The sequence below is a fragment of the Martes martes genome, assembly GCF_963455335.1.
Source record: "Martes martes genome assembly, chromosome: 4".
Taxonomy (NCBI): domain Eukaryota; kingdom Metazoa; phylum Chordata; class Mammalia; order Carnivora; family Mustelidae; genus Martes; species Martes martes.
In genome coordinates, this window is record NC_137891.1 from 4,864,144 (window position 1) to 4,881,450 (window position 17,307).

Consider the following 17,307-nt stretch of genomic DNA (forward strand, 5'->3'; position numbering starts at 1 on the left):
ATATTCTTGTTTATTAAAGCAAAGTATTCAATATTCCATGGGCATCCCGTATTTTAAGTAGAAAGCAAGGGAAACGTTTTTATCTTTTCAGATGGCAACACAAATGACAACTAAAACATAGACTTTTATTGATGTCAGCAACATGATGTGCTTCAAACAGTGAAGGTACACGTACATCCGCGTCTCTCCGGATATCCCACAGAAGTGCTTTCGTATCGAAGCGCCCTGTTAGCAGAAATGCTAACCCACTAACCCGCTTCCCCCATCTCACGCTGGCCGAGGAGCTGTGGGCTTACATGGTGAAATGGGATCCTGTTTCGAAAGCCAGGCTGGGAAGGACCTGGGTCCGATCAGTCTCTTGCTACTGGGGCTTCACATGGGATACGGGTGTTCTGTTGAAGGGGTCCTTTAGAGTTCCAGGAAGTCTGTAGCCTTAGTGGTGAGCTCCTTGCTGGTCCAGCCATCTGCATGAGGTTTGGGGGCCCTGCCTCAGGACTTCCAGTGGTCGCTTTTTTGGTGACATTTACATGCTCAGCCATTGCTATTCGAAGCACAACCTTTGTGCCGAGTTAGATGGATGCAAAGAACTTTCTAGCTCACAATGGAACCAAACCAGCCCTTCTACTCATGAACCCTTGGGCCATTGTGAACAGCCGTAGTCATCATCCTTGAACCTAGCTTTCCTCAAGCTACCTTTAGTTCCAGGAAACAGTAGTGCTTTATCCACAGTATGTTAATACGTCTTTGGTTGGGTGATGTCTGCGCATCCAGTGTCTCCCCACTTGCAAATTCCCGAGTCATCAGAGCCTTGGCTGTTGGCTCCCAGGGGTTATGCCTTCCCTGTGTGGATTGTTTCACTTGTACTCTTGTCACAAGTGTTTCCAAGGGGTGTAGCAGTTTGGATGGAATCACAGAAGGACATGTCATACCTCTCTAGCTTCACAGTAAGTGCTCCCTGGTCCTACCAGCCAGAAAACACTGAAGGGATATGGGAGGTCACTCTGGTCATTCTCTCGAGAAACGGTGCACATCTGCTTCAAGGTGTTTTTCTTTCCTGCTTATTCTTTGAAACGATTAGGGGGAAAAAAAAAAAAAAAAGTTTGGCTTCAAAGTGACTTTCTGTCCTGCCTAGAAGTAGCCGGAGAACCACCTGGCATCAAGAATGATTATCACCTTCGTCTTATTAGGAAATCTGTTCGGGTTGGGAGAATTTTACAGTTAAACATACCCTACTCATCTCCTCTGAGGCTCAGATTCATTGGGGAATTTAGACAGGGAAGGACTCTTGCCTTCTTTAAGCTCAGATTTAACGGGTTGCCCAAGGCCATGCAGTGAGAAAGTGTGGGTGGAGAGGCAAACTGAGAAAGGAAGTTTGCCTTACTGAAAGAGGTCCTGTTTTAGTTTTTTAAAAGGTTTTATTTATTTATTTGACATAGAGTGGGAGAGAGCACACAAGCAGGAGGGAAAGGAGAGGGAAAATCAGGCTCCCTGCTGAGCAGAGAGCTGGACTTGGGGCTTGATCCCAGGACCCCGGGATCATGACCTGAGCCAAAGGCAGATGCTTAACTAACTGAGCCACCCAGGCGCCCCCACCCCCCACTAAAGATTTTATTTATTAGAGAGCGAGCGAGCAAGAGAGAAAGGAGGTCCTGACCTTGAGTGGCTCTTAGTCTAACTTGGCTTTTCCACTCCTGTACGCTCTGATGTATTGGAGGGCCCTCACGTTGGAATACAGCCTCAGTTTGAAGAAATTCGGTGATAGCTTCTCAGCATCTTCTTCGGTCAACAGTCCACGTCTCCCTCAGCTGCTTTCAGGCCTGGAGGGTTGGAAGGAGTCTCCCCAGAGTTTTTACTGTTGAGCACAAACCCGATTCTCCGGGGAGCCCCTCTGGGCCGGCAGAGCCATGGCCATGATCTTGGAATCGGAGTGGAGAAAATGCCCACGGGAGTGTTGCAGGCTTGCCCTCCGGGGCAGGGTGTCCATCCCAGAAGAACAGCACCTACACTGTGTAGCTGCACTCGCAGAGGCCTCTGGGGCTGGGGTGGGGGGTGGCGACCAGTAGAGGGAAGGTCGTCCTCCAGGTTGTAGACATATAGAGATAAGGTAGATACGCAGATTGTTGGTACCACTCATTTATGTGGGGTGTGTGTGTGTGTGTGTGTGTGTGTGTGTGTGTGTTTGAGGGAACTCAGCATAACCTGAAAGTCTTTTTATTCTTGCCTTCTGGCCTGGAATTCCCGTTACGCTGCTTGAAACTCACTCCTTGGTTGGCGGGAGCTGTAGAGGAATCCCTCTGCCTCTGTCCTATTCTCTTTCTCCTACTCCCTCCTTTCCTTTTGCTCTCCATTCCTTTTTCTTCCTTCCCCCAACTTCTTGCCACTACTTCATTTGCCCTTAAATTTCCAGCTGTCCTTTCACATACTTATGCGTGGTACCAACCCTGAGACACACAGAAGCAGATAGATATTTGGGGAGACTCTACTCTGTACCTTCTGATTGGACCCCATGAGTGGCACTCCAGTTACCAACTAAGTAAAAGCATTCTAAAGAGACATGTGGCTCTTGACCCCACAACGAAGAAAGGGCAGCATCCCGGATATCCCCAAGGTCTCTAAGGGTGGAGAGAACATGCATGTTCCTCGTCTCTGGGTGTCCAGTGCCTGACCCATACAAGGAGGGTGAGCCAGAATAAGTGCCCTAAGGAGAGCTCCAAGAAATGAGCTGAAGGGCTGGTACTAGAAATTCCAGGAAGAGGACTTGCCAAGGAGAAGAAAGCCACATTTCCTTCAGAAGGTCAGGAAAAGGGAGCCAAGATAATGGGCGAGGTATCGGCGTGTGCATTGTCACGGTTGGGGGAAGATTCCCCGTGGGGACGAAGGAGGCAGGTATTGTCTATGTGATGCCCACAGTTCCGGAGGGTGTCCGTGATCAGCGAGCCTGCCCTTGTAAGAAGACCCCTGTTTACGCCCTACTCACTAGTGATAAGAAAACGACACAGGAAGTCCCATAGGGCATGAGAAATGCCTCATGCTGGGCCTCACGGGGGCACTTTGGGATTTGGTGATCTGTGAAATCGTGGAGTCCTGTGGTCTAGTTAATCTGCTTAAAGTCAGAGGAGTTCAATCTGCCATAGAAATACGGCCAGCGAGCGGCGCCTGGGTGGCTCATCGGCTGAGCATCCGACTCGATGCTGGCTCAGGTCGTGATCTCGGAGTCATGAGATCGAACCCCATGTCAGGCTCTGTGATCAGTGGAGAACCTGCTTGAGATTCTCTCCCTTTCTCTGCTCCTTCTCCTGCTCCCGTGTGTGCGTGCTCTCTCTCTCTTTCTCACTCTCTCTCTCTCTCTCGTCTAAAATAAATTTTTAAAATCTTAAAAAAGAAAATGTGGCCAGTGGAACTGTATTCAACAGAAAATGCTCAGACCTTTTTCTAAGCACGGAGAGTCATCCCACCACATATCGTACACTCAGTATGTGCCTGGTCTTAGGAGCTTGATTTATTTTATGCTTTTTATGTCTGTACGGATCCCAGGAGGTCGGGGTGGATATGCCCATTTTTCATGTGGAAAGCTGTGGTTACAAGGGGTGATGTCACTTGCCCAAAAAGGCCGGTGATTGAACTGTTTTGCCGGCTGTCCCTCCTGGTACTAGACGGCTCAGCGCGCTCTGACCTTCAGAGTCATTACCCCATCCATCCTCGGCCACGGTGTCGGGCTGGCGGATAGATCAACTAGGCCTTGACAGTGATAGAGAAAGGGCTGGCGCAGCAAATAAAAACAGAAAGGCATTTGCACACAAGGATCACTTCTACTTAAAGGCCACATCAATTTGAATCCAGTGGGTCTAAATAGGTCTGCATTAGCCTGGCAATTCTCTTTCCTTCATGACGAAGTGCAAATTAGAGCAGACACATCGGAGCAGCCTTGGTAACGACCTGGGATTTCACATGTTTTTCTTCCCTCTGCTGAAGCTACAAGGCAGGTGTTAGCTTGGGTGTCACTCTGCACTGGGGGCTGAGAGCGACCCTTTGTTCCCGTCTCCCCAGGATTCTTCAAGGCATCTGAGGACAATGCACAAGGCACTTGAGCTGTTTCTCTTTGCCGGTTGCACTGATTTTTCCTGTTATTTTCTGGGCTTTCTTTGCAAACATGCCATTTCATTCTTTCTGTAGTGATTTATAGAGGATCCACCTTTTTGCTAGGAGATGGGTACATTGTGTTCCTTCACCTGGGGCTTCTTGGTTGTTAAATAGATAGACGTGAGGATAAATTCTCACGATGCCTCATCACACACGAACACCGAGACTCCCGCCTCTTTTCTGTTGAGCCGTGGTTCTCTTCATCTGTAGTAAATTCTTCCCTAGCAATTTCCTGGAAGGATTAAGACAATGTAACGTACATGAACTCATGTTGGAAGCTGCAAAGTACCGCACGGCTGGCCACTTTATGAATAGGTAATTGTTGCGTTAAATTGTAGAAACATTAGCATTATTTATGTGAGAATGTTTTTTTTTTTTTTTGTATTTTCCCTAGCGTGCAGTTTATGTGTTAAGTGGTTCTGAGAAATTCACCTGTTTGCTTTCCATAACTCTGGTCAGCAGACGCAGGCAAGTCTCTCGTCCTCGTGACACAGACGTGTCTCCCTGAAGTTGAACTCAACGTGCAGACAGGGGTTAGGCGTTCGGGTATACTTGGAATGCTTTGGAAGACACAAGAGTTGAACAAGGTCCTTTAAAAACTTGATGTCTAGTACCATTAGAAATCACTTAATCTGAAACTCAAGACAGAGTATTCTCCACATCATACATGTTATGTGAACAACATTTTCAGGAGAGAGATTCTGAGGGCACAAGGAGGTCCTTGGAGAAGGAGAGAAGTTTTTGTCTTTATTTCTCTGCCCTTCGCTTCCTCCCTGATTTCGGGAGAGGAGGACTGCGGAAAGCCTCACAGAGGAGGGGAGATGCGAGCAGGTGAGAACCTGAGTGGGCACTGATTTCCAACCAAGGAGCACTGCACGACAAGATCAGATCCCGTGGTTTGTAAGGAATCAGTAAGGTTCTTCTGAGATGACAGCCTAGTCCCTCAACAGACGTCTTTATAGGGTGGGAGGCCATTCTTCTGTGGTTTCGTGTCTGGACACCACGATGTGTTTGGGGGCCGTTACCGCCCTTGAGCTGGCCTGACATTGGAGGAGGCCACGGGTGTGGGACGGACCTGGAGGACCTGGAGTTCACGGGCTCTTCCTCCTTCTTGTTTTGCAGACAGCAGCAGCCTGCACTCAGCCTACGCCCATGAGAACGCCGTGCACAGCAGAGTCTTTCAGATCTTGTACCGGAACGAAGAGGTCTCCATAAATGACGCCGTCCTCTTTCGGGCTCATTTGCTCTTAGATGGAGAAAGGGTACGTCACGCGATCTGCCGCCAGCCACAAGGGCTTTTGTATCCATTGCTGGGGAAACGGGAAGTGAAGGAGAAGCCATAGATGTGCTCTGAAGCCCGACAGGATTCATGACTTTAGAGAGCCCACACACTTATTTACGCTTTTTGTACTTTTTCTTTTATCCATATGCTTCCTCCTGCCATGTTCTGAGCAGTTTCCATCAGCTCCCTGACTGACGTTTTTATTCATTCTTCATGTCCCCGTTTTTGTGTGTTGGTTCTGGGACTCCGTCAAGGAGTCGGTGAGCAGACACCCACTGGGTATCTGCTCTGCGTGGGGCTCTGGGTTGGGCCCTTGGCTGGGGGACAGAGCGGCAGGAAAGGTGGGAAGAACTCTACCCTTGAGGGATTGGACACAGGGATAGAGAGCAGTGCCCTGGTGGGTGACGTGCACGACGCTGGCTGAATGTTCAAATAAACAAAGGGCCCCCAGGATGGATTGATGAGCTCTGTGGGGGCATCGATGGTCCCAGCAAGGCGCTGGCTTTGAGACGCGCAAACTCAGAGTCCCTCAGATGTAGGGAAGTAGAAAAGGGCACCCATGCAAAGGGGGTGGGCAGCGTGAGAAAATGCCCATAGACCTTGGGGATCTCATTCTGTTGATAGGAAACTTGATAGAAAATTCTCTATCCCTCAGATTAACGTATTTCGAAGAAATATCTGAAGTCTAAGCCATTGCTCCCACTTGCCCAGTCCCACCTGCACTCCCCATCACCACAGCCAGGTGCTCGTTTTTTGCTAGAAGACCTTGAATGACGTCGAAGTCCAGTCCTGTTTTAGGAAAGGCAGAGTAGAGGCGTGTCCCCCACCTACATTCCCTAAGTGGTGTGTGGAACGTGTCCTGCTGGCCAGGTGACATCGTCCTCCTCCCCGTGGCTTTCTGTCCACGTCTTTCACTGTCTAGGTGGTGACCAGGTCTTATTATGTGGCTGGAGGTGAAGAACTTTCCCTCATTCTTCATTCATTTATCATCTCTCTGTCCCTCAGAGACGGATTGAGTACTGACTGGCACCTGTTAGGGGCTAAAGCTAGAAGAAGAAAATACCCCTGGTGTCTTGGGGCTTGTATTTTACTGTTCGATGAGCACGTTGCTGTGCAGTGAAGGCAGCCGCGTGCCACCCTGTCCCCGAGCCTCGCAGTGCTCGCCGCTTGGCTTAGTCGTCTATGAGGAGCACCCACAAGGGCCTAGGATCGGGAGTTGGCATCCCCGTTGGAGGGCCTGGGGGGCTACCCCTGGACCCAACGTGGAAGGGAGTGCTCGGCAGGGCGACTCTGCAAGCCTTCTGCTTCCCGATCGCCTGGAGCTCCTGCTCCTACACAACGACCTTCACACGAGATGACGCTTATTCCCCGGAGGACAAGGGACAGGCAGGGAGAAGTCAGCACGGAGTGAGATCCCAGTGCCGAGGAGCTGGGCGTGCCAGGAGCTCGGGGAGACGGCATCCCGGGGGGGGGAGGGCACGGCAAGGACAAAGGCCCTGAGGTGGGAATGAGGTTGATGTGTCCCAGCAAAAGCGATAAAGCCAAGGTGACTTGCACCGTGAGGGGAGGGAAGGAGCAGGCGGTGAAGCTGGAGAGGAGGTGGGGCCAGACTGAGTGCTGCTGGCGCGGGAGGGAAGACGGGGCTTATTCTTGCTGGTGGGGAGCCACTGATTTGGTCTGAAAGGTGGACGGGCACAATGTTTATCTTAGATTCTGCCCCTCACCCCTCCCAGTCTGTGAGCTTCTCAGGGCTGCAGGCTCCTCTCTGTCTCTGCAACACCGGTGCCTGCCGTCGGGCCCGGTCAGACACACCCAGCAAGCGTGAGCAGATGACTTGGTGAATGAACAAATTGAATTCGGAATCCCTCCTTTCGGGGCCTTTGCAGCCCCCTTCTCTCCAAGCAGAAACCGGTATCTCCAGGGCACCCTGCTAGCCTTCAGTTACCCTGAGCCTCGTCTCTCTCGTGCCATCACAGTCACCTTGAATGCTTTGTCTGTAACTGACATCCCGGAGACCCAAAGCAGCTCCCGTGAGCTGTGCCCACTGTCTTCTGACGGCTGGTGCACTGCCCCCCACCTTCCCCGCCCGCTTCGGACCCCGGTGCTGATTACATGCATTGCCCCGGAGTATCCTTACCTTCTGGTCTCTGTTTGGGTTCAGCTTTTGAGAGGCCTGGCGGTGACTGGAGGGAAGGGGGGAGAGTGGGATCCTTCCACGGGCTCCTTCCCTGCTGGGTCCGAGAGGGCTGCTCGTCCTGTGTGCAGGAGCCCGGCTGGTGAGAGCCGAAGGTACATATCTCTCTCCACCTCCCCATTCAGCGATGTCCCCTTCAGCTGGAAATCGGTTGTGGTGGAAATATTTGTACCGGAGAAATCGGCAATGCTGCCAATCAGGGTTTTTAATTTTCCTTCTGAGACGTGGTTGTTAAACGTTTAGCCAAGGCCTCAGCTCAGGACAGGGGGTTCACTCCACGTAGCTGTCTCCCCATTTCCAATAACCACTCCCTCTGAATGGGTCTCCTGGCCCGGGGCGGCCCGGACGTCCTGCAGTGACCGGCCCTGACACCCAGGCCCTGGTCTGTGGCTCCCATACAGCCTCCCCACCCCTTTGTGGGTCAGCACTTTCCTGAACCGCACACAGTCTTCGTTTTGGGAGCGTCTTCTGCTTCCTTCCTGCCGAGTTTGGGAAGGGAGTGCTGAGGTTATTTTGAGTGTCAGGGTCTCCAGACGAGGCTGTGCACTCGCACGCGGCTCATCCAGATTCTCGCAAGGGAACGCCGGTTTACCTCTCATGGACTGTCGTCATTTGCCACGTTGACCCCAGCACCCTTCTGGGCAGCGGCTATGTTGGGAGGCCGGGTTTGGGCATCGCTCAGGTGTGTCGTTGTCATCTGTCATCGGAGTTTACTGCGCGCTCCCACCCCGGCGGTTTGCAGTCTTCTTAACGTCTAAGTTCAGCTCATGTGAGCTTGTAACAAGCCTCGGGTTTGAGGTTGAACAGAGAGTCCTTGTGATGATGCACATGGCTTCCTTCCTCTACCGAGTCACTCGTCTCTTTAAGCCAGTAATTTGTTGCAGCATTGGGGTACTCCAGACAGCGGCAAACGACACTGCCCAAGTCAGTGAGTTAGTTAGATAGGTCCATAAACACTGTGTGTTGAGAATGGAGGCATTAGCTCGTTTTCAGTGACTATCTGTGTTTGACAAACAAAACACTGCCTATAAGCTGAGCTCGTGTTCCTGCATGCACACAGCCTGTCACTGTGGACAGTGGACACTCATCTGACGGCTACATGTCAAGCATATGGTTGTCCATGTTATGGGAAATGTAGACACGAAGATTGTGTCTGCACTGTGAGGGCACGGGTCAGTGCAAGACACGGGATAGGTTGTTTCTGTGACAGATCCAAAGAGTTAGTGTGAACGTAGGATGACTGTTTCATTTGCATACGCTCTGTGTAATCGCTCAGAGAACTTGGGAAGGCTGACAAATGCATAGAATAGTAAAAGGGAGAAAACAGCCACAGCCACAGAGTTAGCCGGAGTAGAGGAAAAACATGAAAAGGGGGCAGAAAAGCCTGGAAGCCCGGGATGAATGTCATAGACCAAAATACACCAACATGGTGCTGGGTATTGCTAAGGGCAGCTGGCACAGTCAGCGCTGAGCTTCCCAGCAGCCAAGGCAAAGAGGGCAGTTCTCAACAGCAAGATGCTTGGTGCCCTGAGAAGGAGGAGCAGATTACACCAAAAAGTCTTTCTCGATAAGTTTGCATTTTTATAGGGTTAAAAAAGGAAAGCATCTCTCGAAGTGTGACCCCTTCTCGTAACCACACCACAGAAACCTGCTGTACTTGTTCCCAATGCAGATTCTTGAGCCCGTCCCAGACCTAGCGAGCCAGGCAGAGGGAGTTGATGCAGACTTGTGAATCTTGAAGAGATGCATGGAATTTCCACAGCATATCGAGGGCAAGGAGAAGCAGTGAGGTGGACGGCAGATCTGGGGAAGAAACATCATTTCCGGTGGGGTAGGAGGCGGCACAGGTGCGAGGCTGGACAGGAGCATTGAAGACTCAACACACAGCACAGGCCTCGCTGAACACCATAGCTTACCTGTTCTGAGGCGCCCTCAGGAGTCAGGAGGAGGAGATCTGGGATTGTGAAATAGAGAAAGTGGGGCCCAACACTCCAGAGCATGGGGGCAGAGCTCTGGTCCATGCGTGCTGGTAGGCACCACAGCAAAGGCAGCCACAGTGGGGATGGGTGGAGAGAGGGAGCTGTGTTTCAGCCGAGCGCAACCCATAGACCTGGGCTCAGGTTAAGCATCAGGGATGTGGCACATCCTGTAGTCAAGGAAGGTCAGTGGGCGTTGACTGTATTTTGGCCAGGAAATGGGCTTGGGGTCCATGGACAGTCCAGGGTAGTTAGAAGAAGACCCGTTTCTTTTTGGGGAGTGGTAGGAATTCAGGTTTGAGTCATGATAACACCCCCAAGATCTTAACATAAATACTGCCTTACATTTATAAGGTGTGTGTTGTGTGGTGTTGTGCTGAGTGTTTTGCTTGGGAGAGCTCCCCGAATCATCACCACAGTCCTGTGATGTGTCTTACAGATGAGGATGCAGAGATGTAGAGAAAGCTAGTAGCTGGAGTGAAGTCATGCCGCTAGGAAGTGGTAGAGGTGGGATTTGAACCCAGGCAGCCTGACCAGGACATCTGTGTTTACGAGCAGTATGCAGACCTGCGTGTGGAGTCGGTGCAGGGAGGGTCCTGGGGTGGGGGGTCAGGCCCCCAGGAATTCAGAAATAACAACAATAACTAGTATTTGTTGAGCATGATCTTTGTTCGTACACTGAGTTCAATCCTTTTTGTGCATTTTCTTAGTCACAGGACAGCAGTGTTGTCTAAGAATAAAGGTCATATTTACCCTCATCTTCCAGATGAGAAAACCAAGTTAGAGAGGTTGATTGGCCCAGGGTAGAGCCAAGAATGGCACCCAGGTAGACTGATTTCCACTGTTACCTGCTTTCCCACCGGGCTGTGCTCTAGCTCAGGAGAGACGCTAGAATGAAGGGGAAGACACGAGAGTCACATTACGAGGGGCGTCAAAACCAACCGGGGAGAGAACACATGACCCAGCGACTCAGATGGGACCGCACAAAAAGGCCAAAGAAGCAGATGAGCCCTTGACCGAATCTAGGCCGTGGGCCTCACTCACCAGTTGACCTTGGGAGAGCTGAATTGGGAGCTCACTACTATACTGAACCTCAAGGTCCTCATTTGGGAATGGAGGTGGTATTTCTGAATTCACGATTTTGTCCACCTTGAATGAGATAGGATGGGCAGTGGAGCTCCCGGGAGCTCCTCTGCAAACACTAGCTCCTGTTACTATATCCAGAGCTATACCACATGGCTTCCTGGTGCTAGACATGGATGCTGAAAGGGAGGTGATGTCTTTAACCAAGTACGACAGAGCAGTGGAAGGGCACACGTACAAGTGTTCGTGCATGTGTGCATGTGCAAATGTGTGCATGTGTGTGCAGCCTTCTCCATGTGCCCATGCACGAGTGTGTGTGTTTGGAGGGAGGGGAGGGCAGCCAACAGCCAAGGGCGAATTCGGTGGTTAGCGAAGCCCGTGACTTCATTCTGGGGCCTCCTGGAATTAAATTACTGAGACATCAGTAAAGTCATAGCCAGGCTCAATCTAGCCACAGCTCATCCTGGCCCGGGATTCCTCTCCCGGTTCCAGAGGATTTGCAGCAAGTTTAAAACTGGAGCCCACGGTGAATTTTTGCTAGCCAGCATGCTCAGGAGGTGGTTAGGCGGCCTTCCTTTGCCAATCTCACTCCCTAGGAACGGGTGGCAAGAGGCTCCGTTGCTTGGGTTGTGTGTACGGAGCAAGGTTTGCGATTATGCAAAACAAAGCTGGAAGCGGAAGGTATTCATAGCACTTGGATCCAGCAAAATGTTAACTTTTAAAAGCTTTTTTTTTTTTTTTTAAACAAATTTTAAAACCCTGGGGACCTAAAGATAAATTCCATCCATATGTCTCTGCTGAGTTATGCTTAACCAGGAACATGTTTCCAGGGATGCCTTTGGGTAAGAGATTCCCACCCCTGTGGGATGAGGACATTTGCAAAGAAACAAAACCCAAAAGGAGTGGGGGTGGAAAGAGCTTTATTTATTCCTCAGGATACATGAATACTTTCTATGTGGCAGGCTCTATTCCAGGAGCTGGGGATCCAGAATGAATTAAGACTACTCTCTCCCGGGGCGCCTGGGTGGCTCAGTGGGTTAAAGCCTCTGCCTTCAGCTCGGGTCATGATCCCAGGGTCCTGGGATCGAGCCCCACATCGGGCTCTCTGCTCCGCAGGGAAGCCTGCTTCCTCCTCTCTCTCTGCCTGCTTCTCTGCCTGCTTATGATCTCTGTCTGTCGAATAAATAAATAAAAAAATCTTTAAAAAAAAAAAAAAAAGACTACTCTCTCCCTTAATGGTGACTGATTACTGTGGACACGAGGCAAGAAAATGACCCAGGGGAGTTTGGCCACAGGCCAGTTGGGGATTGTCCGTGAATGCGGGGAGCCTGATCCAAACCGAGCTTCTAGATGGGAGCCCTGCGTTGCCAGATCCAGGGATCCAGGGATTTTTTTTTTTTTTTTTTTTAATAGAAGCTGGAGACTTGTGATAGAAATGTGAAGTGGCCTGATTTTTGAATGTTTGCAATTTGTGAGTTGCAACTTGCAGCTTTGTGCAGACTGAACAAAATGTGTCTGCGGATACAATCTGGTTCACTGGCTCCCAGGTTAGAAACGTGAAACAATTGTAATAGGAAGCCTTGACTGCTGAGAGAGAAATTAGAGACCAGCATTTTGTGGGTTTCAGGGAAGAAGAGCTCCGGCCAGTCTGGCATGGGGAGGAGCCGGAGTTCCGGTCCAAGAGCACAGTGCTTACCTGGGTTTCTCCACGGAGCAGGAGCCGCAGGGGGATCTGGTTTTTGGCACCTTCCTGGAGGTGGGGGGAGGGTGTTCAGTATGGGAAAGGAAGAATGCGGGGTACCAGCTTTTAGCGTATGTGGGAAGCTGGCAGGTAGAACCAATTGATGAAAACAGGAAAGTTACAAAGGAAAGCAGCTGTGGATAGGACAGGAAATGCCAAACTGTCCCAAAGTATAAATGGTTGAGTGTAAGAGACCTCAAGACAAAAACGAAAGATCTGCTTTCTTAGGAAGCTGAGCCAACTTGGAGAGTGACTTCACTTTTCTGAACGTCAGCGGCCTTCTCCGGACACCTGGACAGTGGTGCCCAGCAGGCAGGCGTGCCTGAGGGCAGTGACACGGTCACCTGCATCATCATCCCATCACTAGCCAAATGGGGTTTCCTGTGGGCAAGTTTACAGCTACCTCCCCTTCCCAGAGCAGGTGCCACGGAACACTTCCCTCCCGCCTGAAAGGATTCCAGATCAAATCTGCTGGGGAAATAAGGTTCTCAAAAGTCCTGTGCTATAGCAAACTTATTTTAACTTTTTTTTTTTTTTTTCACATTGACGTCCCCCCCTACGCTTGACTATGTAAATCCCTTCCTTCTGTTTTCCTGGGAATACACACAGATCTCCCCTTCAACCGGAATTCCATGGAATGTGCATGGGAATTCCGCTTTACAAATGGAGTGAACTTAACCTTGCGGAGAGAGGCTTGTCTTAAACTGTGAGAAACAGACCAGCCACATTTTTGATCTGGACCAGATCTGACGCTTAACTCCTCTGCGCTTTCTCTTGCAGGTGGAGGAGGCACTAAGTGAGGTCGATTTTCAGCTCAAGGTGGATCTGCACTTTACGGACAGTGAGCAGCAGTGAGTGTCCCTGACATCCTGAACCGAGGGCCTGTGGTTTCCTCCCTCTAGCACTTCCCTGCCCCTGGGGCACCTCCTGGCCCTGAACCTTAGAACATGGCTCAGAAACCTGGTTCCCGAGCAGCTACAGTGGCCTCCAGTGCCACTGCCCACCCGGCCACGGGCCTGGGGTGTCCGCGTGGTCACTGCCGATGGCATGCATTTTAAGCCGGTTGCTCGCATGCTGCGTGCACAGAAAACAACCAGCCCACTTGCCTTCATTATCTGGCACCATCTCGTCGCTGACACCTCCATTCATTTTCAGTGCAATATTATTTTCATTAGGTCTTTAAATGAATGACCGTACTCTGAAGCAGCAAGTCTCAAGGCTCCTTCTGAATCCAAGGAGATTCTGCGTCTTTGTACTAAATGTCCGATATTATGTTTCAACTCTCTGAAAATTGAAAATCCATTTATGTGTAACCTGCTGAGTAAACAAGCAGGAGACAGCGGCTTTTCTTCCGGGAACTGCTTCCTCTCAGCCTGTGCTGGGGCCTCCTCTCCTGCTCGGGCGAGCTGTCAGCTGCAGGTTCTGTGAGGTCAGAAGGGATGGTTCCTGTTTCTGGGATCGTAAGTCCAATATTAGCAAAACTGCAACGTCTCATCCGGTTTCTGACCTCTTCTTTGCCCTCGTCCCGCCCATACCCCACCACCCCCAGCTCCAGGCTAGCTCAGGTCAGGAAGCTCCCGGTGCCGAGGAGGGACGGTGGGCGGCTTTGTACTTGTTCCTGCCTCCTTCCCGGCTGGGGTGGGTGGACCTTGCAGGGTCAAGTGCAGTAAGGAGGAAGGAGATGGCGGGGGGTGGGGGGTGGGCAGGGGTCATGCAAGGCAGATTTAGTTGCTCTTGGGGTATCCCTATACATTCCTTGGGGATCTACTCGTTAATTAGTCAAACTTCCTCACTCCCCCACCTCCAGCCCTGCAGGTCTTTGATAGAGCGATGCTCCCTGCGCCTGGCTCATCTGTTCCTTGCAGGGAGCTCTTCTGGCATATTCTTCTCCAAAGAACCCACGTCAGGGCCTTGGGAAATGAACAAAGGCCCTTGCATCCCTCACTGGTGGGGCTCCGTCCCCCTGCAATCCTGCTCACTCCTCCTGTGGCCTGTGGCCGATACACGGACCCTCCGCTTCTCTCGCAAGGACTTCTGCAGGATGCGGCAGGCGCAAGGACCTATGTGACCTATGTGCTCCCAATTCTAAGGGACCCAGGGCAAGCTCACTTGAAGATCCCTCTCATGAGGCTTACAGTTATGGGCGAGACACTCCTTGCCCCTGTGTTCTGTTAGCAGACCCTCGGAGAATTATTCTGACCACTCTCCGCAAATTAATCTCCCCTCTGGTGTCTGACCACTTCAGCTGATGCTTCATGATCTGCTGTGGATCACGGACTGGGTGGCCAATGGTCTGATTCAGGTGGAAAAGTCCCCCGATCCCCCGATCCCCCGATCCCTTCTTCCCTTCAAATTTCAGACTCCTTCCTGAAGCCTTCTCCCCTTTCTCAAGGACGGTCTCAACCCTCAGATGCATCTGGTTGTTATGGGAGTTTACATAACGTGGGGAGTTGAAACAGACGGGATTCTCTGAGACGTCGGTGACTTGATGTGTCTGCATCTTGAGAATGGACATCTGCTGATGTGTAGATGGTCACATCTAGTGTCCTGGGCGTCAAGAGTATCTGTCCATGGTCCTGCCTTGGGGTCTGGGCTCAACATCACAGGTTGCTCATTCTTGTCTGGACCCAACCCTTCTGGCCATGCATTTCCCTCATACCTGCTACTTATTCCTTCATGGGAAGGTGGATGCTTGGGAGATCTTATTCTCCTCACACCGTCCCCATGGTTTATTATTCTAGAGCCATATTGAACTCAGAGCCCCTGTAGGAGCCCGGCTTTCTTCCTAACCTAGAGACTCAGAAATGAAGCTCCTGGCTCTGGTCTCATATGTCCCCTCAAACATCTGTGATTTCTATCTATCATGCATCTCATTGATCCACCTGTATTCTCTTCCTATGCCTGCTTCCTTCAGAAACATTCATGTGTTACTCCATGGTAGACGTTTCTAAGTCAGCAGAGAATCCTACCCCTCAGCCTAGAAGTCCTGCATCCCACCAGGCAGCCTGAATGATAGTCATGGTAGACCCAGGAATTGAGACCATCTTGCCATCAAAACGGTGGTTAACAGAAATGGGCGCAAAGCGCGTCAAAGTCAACGTCTCACATTCTGTGCTCATCAACCACGAGATGCTGGTCAAGTCCCAGAACGTTCCTATATCTCAGCAGCCTCATTTGTAAAGTGGACATTACTATACATTTAGTTCCTCATCGGTCTGTTATGAAGATTAACAGAGACAACATCTCAGGTGTGTGGCTGGCCTAATCAATGTCTTCTTCCTCTTTGTGGCTTCCTTGATGCACATGGGTCCAGGCTTCCCTATGTCCCTTCCTCTCTATAACACAGAGCACTTAATCACAATCAGAACAGGGGGCTTCATGGAGTATAAGATTAGCTAAGAGGAACAGGAAGCCAGAGGCTGGCAAAATTTCTAATGCCATATTTTTTCATCTTCATAAATTGGGTTTAAGGATGAGACAGTGTCTGTAGCACATCCTGGGGACACATATTAGACTTTGAAACATGACCCAGGCAGAGGCTTCTTTAGAAACTCATAGGCCAGAGTGGAGACCAGTCGGAGAAGCACCGTGTAGAATCTCAGGGATTTCGAAGGTCTCGTGACACCCATCTCCAGTGGTTTTCACTGTGGGCAGGGCGATTCTGTCCCCAGGGACATTTGGGCAACATCTGGAGACATTTTTGATTGTTACGCACTGGGGGCTGCTACTTGAATGTGACATAGAGTCCCTGGATAGCAATGAAGATCCTGCAGGGCACGGGACAGCACCCCAACAGGGCATTATCCCACCCCCAAAGTCAAGATCAGCCTGCTCTCGTCTTCCCTCGGGCTCGCACCTGCTACACTGTGAAGGTCCACGAACATATGCCTGCAAAGGGACGGGGAACTCACTCCTGTCCATCAGATCCCATGCTGTCCCTGGGCAATTCTGCCTACGAGGAAATTCTTCTTTATTTAAGCAACAAGTCCTTTTTGTGTGCCTTCCCTTGGTTCCCCCGGATTTTAGTCCGTGCAACCACTTAGAAAAATTCTCAGTCAGGTTGACCCTTTAAGATTAGGTAAACAAGACTTTTTGATAAAGTCATCTCTTCATCTCCAATTAAATAACAGGGCTCTTTCTCTATGTTTTGTGTTTTCCGTTTGATTCTTTTTTTTTTTTATGTTCCTTTATAGAAACGCAGACACTTTCCTCTCAGTGCTCTCATGTTTACCTCCAACCTTTCTACATTGAAACCACTATGGACTGAGTTTTATCTCCATTGATTGGTTCTATCCCCATTTTAGAGCACAAAACAGCTACCACCTCCTTTATTCTGAGGTCTTTACTCCTATTAATGTGTCTTAAATTCTTTTTCACATTTTTGACGCCTTCACTACCCTGACCTATACTTCACCTCTGTCGTTCTAGACTATCTCTGTGATTCCCACAAGCCTGTGTATGAATGGATTCCAATACAGTCTGGTAATACAGAACGGACTGCGTGGGCAGATTAACGTGGGTCTGGCATTTTGGTTCTGTCTTAGGACTTTGAACAAGCCAGTTTACTCATGCTGGCTTTACTTCCTTGTCTGTAAATGGAATAATACTGGGAAAGACCTCATAGGATCGTCACACGGATTACGGAAAAAGGCACGGGATTCAGGTCATGGTAAAGCCTCAGTAAATTGTTCTCAGAATTAAAGTGACTGTAAATGTTAATGACTTTCTGAGGCTCGGGAGGGATCCTCCTAGCCCCTTCTGCATCATGTTTCTCCTGGAGAAGAGAGGAGGCCCTGTCTGTGGTCTGTTCACGGAGACGCACGGGGCTGCTGTGATGTGGGTGTTTGGCTTTCCTTCGCACACAAGCCGTAAGCAGCAAGGATTCCAGCGT

At 50.4% G+C, this 17,307-nt stretch overlaps 1 protein-coding gene across 1 annotated transcript in view; it reads left to right on the forward strand.

Annotated features, from left to right (window-relative positions):
* Positions 1-17,307, forward strand: part of FAM135B (family with sequence similarity 135 member B) — a gene marked incomplete at both ends in the record, with an annotated part of 172,254 nt that overhangs the window by 74,428 nt on the left and 80,519 nt on the right. The window contains 2 exons of the mRNA XM_080802103.1: positions 5,263-5,402; positions 13,197-13,267. Coding sequence (XP_080658229.1) covers positions 5,263-5,402; positions 13,197-13,267 — 211 coding nt within the window. The remainder of the gene's footprint in view (positions 1-5,262; positions 5,403-13,196; positions 13,268-17,307) is intronic.